A 3834-nucleotide genomic window follows, 5' to 3' on the forward strand; every position below is an offset into this window, starting at 1 on the left:
TACAACCAATGAACATAAACTAAAGATAAGGGCTAATTGTTACCATCAATGGAACCAGTGTTCTATTAGAATAGATAAGCCGGGACATTTGTAATTTGAGTCGAAATCAATTACACTGGACTTGCGTTTGCAGTCCAAAAATACTGTCGAGGCTAGGCTGTTCTTTTTTTCTTTCTTGTTTACCCTTTAATATTATTGCAATCCCCATTAAAAATAGAATAAAGACCAAACACGACTTCAATAAGGAAGATTCGAAAGGGAGATATTTTGTAAATTGACAGCTAAATAAATCGGCCAAGAAAATATTTGTTGCCTCCTCAAGACAACATACAACTGAAGCAAAGAGTGTCATAATGATACTGTATCAACTTATTCATTTTTTCTATCAGAGTTGAGACTGAAGAAGCAAAAGGATTTGAGATTGTTTAGTGAAGTCATTAAGCGCTTTTCTTCACCTCAGCAGCCTTGATGATGTCGATAAACTCAGGCTGCAAAAGCAAACAGTCAAAGAAGAAAGAACACATTAGATAATGGTTTTGATCGAAACAAACTAAGGCAAACACAAGATATGTACCTTTAGAGAAGCACCACCGACCAAGAAACCATCAACATCGGCTTGACCACCCAGCTCCTTGCAGTTACCACCATTAACGGATCCTGATAGTTCATTTGAAAAACCAATTTAAGTATAATAAAAAAAATTTGTGGAGGCATTTGGTTAAAATCAAAGTAAAGTAATATGACATGTATTATTGTTCACCTCCATAAATGATGCGGGTTGTAGCAGCGACATCAGCGCTCACGTTCTTTGCAAGCCATTTCCTCAGCTCATCATGCACCTGTATCCATCAATCAGAGAGAGTATTGGTATTCGTATCAAGTCATGACGATAAGCAACAATGCTTCACGCGCACACGCACACGCACTGAGAATAACTTACTTCCTGAGCTTGGGCTGGGCTTGCAACCTTTCCGGTTCCAATGGCCCACACTGGTTCATAGGCTATGACAACCTTTGACCAGTTCGACACTCGATCTGTCATTACCAACAAAAAGGAAGTTCTATGTAAGAAAAAAATGCCCAACAAACCATTTCTTTGCAGTTTGGTGATAAACACTAGTAGATAGGCATGTATACCAGCAATAGCTTTAGTCTGGGCAGCCACAACATCCATGGTCGACCCAGCCTCTCGCTGCTCAAGAGTCTCGCCAACACAAGCAATCACACTCAAACCTTGAGCAAGGGCATAGGCTACCTTGTCTCCAACAAACTACAAATGTATGATAGAGGTTAAATATCAAAATCATGGCACTCCAATCCAAATGGTAGAGTAATGAAAAGTCACCAACCTCGTTTGTTTCATTGAGAAGTGCCCTCCTTTCAGAGTGACCAAGGATAACCCATGGGATGTCCAAGTTCACAAGCATCTCAGCACTGCACACACAAATTACATAAGGCACAAGAGACAGGATCCAATATGAAACACAGATGAATAAGAGCAGACAAAACGAAGATATAAATTCGTTTTTAAAAACCAAATATATTCACTACATAAAACCATAAGGATATAACAGTTTGAAGTAGACATCAGTGGCTAGAGAAATTTCACCTGACTTCACCAGTGAAGGCACCTCCTTTCTTGACCCAGCAATTCTGTGCCGCAACATGGAAGTCAGACCTCAATGTGCTCTTAACCAGAGGAAGAAACACATATGGAGGGCTAACCACAACCTCTGCACTTGTAAAATTTCAAGTACGTTATTACCAATCACATAAAACCAAAGCAATATTGCACATATGAACAAATAAAACGCAACAACTCGATAAACTTGACCATCCATGCATACGGAATCTTTTTTAATCCAAATTCATGTGACAAATACATTTTATCCAAACAAAAGCAATACAGAAGCTAGACATGCAAAACCAAAAGCAGATAACCTTATATTTCAATGATTCTATCAAAAGTAAAATGAGATGCTGAACATACCAACGACATCCTGGGAAGGAACTTGAGCTTCGTTAAGAGTGTTGACAATCTTCTTCACCTCCTCAGCAGTTCCGTTCTACATTTCATTCAAAAATTCACAACATAGCCATCATAAGAATCTCTCTCCCAATAACAAATCTTAAAACACTTTAGCCAACGACTCTAATGCTCATCGAATCAACAAATCTCAACCATTGGAGAGATCACATCACATGAATCTGAAATTCAAAGTCCATCGATCTCAAAATGATTGAAACACTTGTAGCCAACAAGTTTCACGATCTGATTGCATCAAAGCTTAAGCACGAGAGATCAACTAAGAGATACTGCATACAAATCTCAACCACAGGAATCAGATCACATACATCAAAGCAAAACATGGATCTGGATTTCGGATTGCAAACTTAAAAAACGATAATCAAATCCGGATTGTCCGATCTAGCGATGAAGTAAAGAAGACTATGGCGAAGAGAAGATGGCTTACGCATTTCCAGTTGCCTCCGACGAAGAACTTTCTGGCCATCTTTCTCAAACGATGATCACGAGGAGGAAAAGCTTTTGGAGTCACAGAGACGACGCTGGAGATAGATCTCGTGTGTGTTGAGTGGGTGATGACTCACGCAGGGGTCACATTTATATATAAATAAATATATATTCAGAATATTTTGAGTGACGATCGTGTCTACCTGTTGAAGACTATACTAGGAGGAAACTGAGGAAAGCTGAGGGTAATAAAGTAAATTATCTAGGAGGAGGGACGTGTTGCTCAAGGTCTGGTCGGTAGGGTCATCACGGCGTGGAGTGTGCGCTATTATGATAAAGTCCTAGCCCGCTAAGACACATCAAATAATAAATCAGACCCATTAATAATTTTTCATATTCTTATATTTATTTTGTTATTTATTCTATAAAAAATTATATTGTCATTCTTATATCAGTTTTCTCCATTGATTTGTGAGGGAGGATTTAATATTATAGACATTTAAGTGAACCGCAAAGCCTATTAAACATGTTATTCATATTTACTAGTTCATAATTTGTTTTAGTTTCTCCAAATTTCTAAACGTTTTCTGTTGTTCTGAAATTTCAATTATATATTTTGGTTAGCTTCGTTTGTCTGTTTTTCGCTGAGGCTATTTCTACAAAGAATATACCTTAATAAGAAGTTAACTTCTTTATGACAATAGCTAAACTAAAAAAAGAAAAATAACCCTATCGATTTGGAAAATCAAGTCGGAGGTATAGAATCGACATAGAGCATTGCAGAAGGAGAACTCTTAGCACCGTGTGCAAATTTGTCCGCAACTGATTTTTTTGCTTTTGAAATATGTTTGATCCTGATCTTGGGGAAAAGTCTTACTCCGTCAAAATTTCTCTATATGGGTAGAAAACGCTGACCATTCATCAGGCGTTGATACCATATTCACCAACTTAGAATAATTTGTGGCAAAGAATACCTCTGAAAATTATAGGGTCTTCATTCATTATATAGCCCAAGTTAGAACCTCACATTCTACGTGTAAGACTGATAAGCTTCTTTTAAGATTCATCGCACCCATCAGTTTATCATCTGAACATGTCCTACAACAGTACTAACCTTGTCCTGTGAACTTATCTTGCTCTCTCCAAGTGTCATCTACATAACAAATTCTGGTTTGACCTGACGATTGCTCTGCAGCCATCGGCAAACACTCCTCCCGATTCTTTTTATCCATGACATGTGTCTTAGCCCATAGAGTCCCTTCAACGTCCGCTATGTGTAACATCTCATGTGGGTTGTCGTTTTTATTTTTATATATAATAAGAAGTTGACTTCAGAAAACCCTAAACCGCCGTCAACGCTC

The 3834-nt window shown here is 38.0% G+C and overlaps 1 protein-coding gene across 1 annotated transcript; it reads right to left on the reverse strand.

Moving 5' to 3' along the window:
• Positions 1–248: 248 nt before the first annotated feature.
• On the reverse strand, positions 249–2689 carry LOC106357589 (triosephosphate isomerase, cytosolic). Its single transcript, XM_013797271.3, has 9 exons — positions 2475–2689; positions 1991–2066; positions 1610–1733; positions 1350–1434; positions 1138–1270; positions 941–1035; positions 761–839; positions 575–657; positions 249–488 (listed from the first exon to the last, which is right to left on the reverse strand). Exons 1-9 carry the CDS (start codon positions 2511–2513, stop codon positions 438–440), a joined length of 765 nt encoding a protein of 254 aa, XP_013652725.1. The 5' UTR covers positions 2514–2689; the 3' UTR covers positions 249–437.
• Between the last annotated feature and the right edge of the window lie 1145 nt (positions 2690–3834).

The sequence above is a fragment of the Brassica napus genome, chromosome C4 (genome assembly GCF_020379485.1).
Source record: "Brassica napus cultivar Da-Ae chromosome C4, Da-Ae, whole genome shotgun sequence".
NCBI lineage: Eukaryota > Viridiplantae > Streptophyta > Magnoliopsida > Brassicales > Brassicaceae > Brassica > Brassica napus.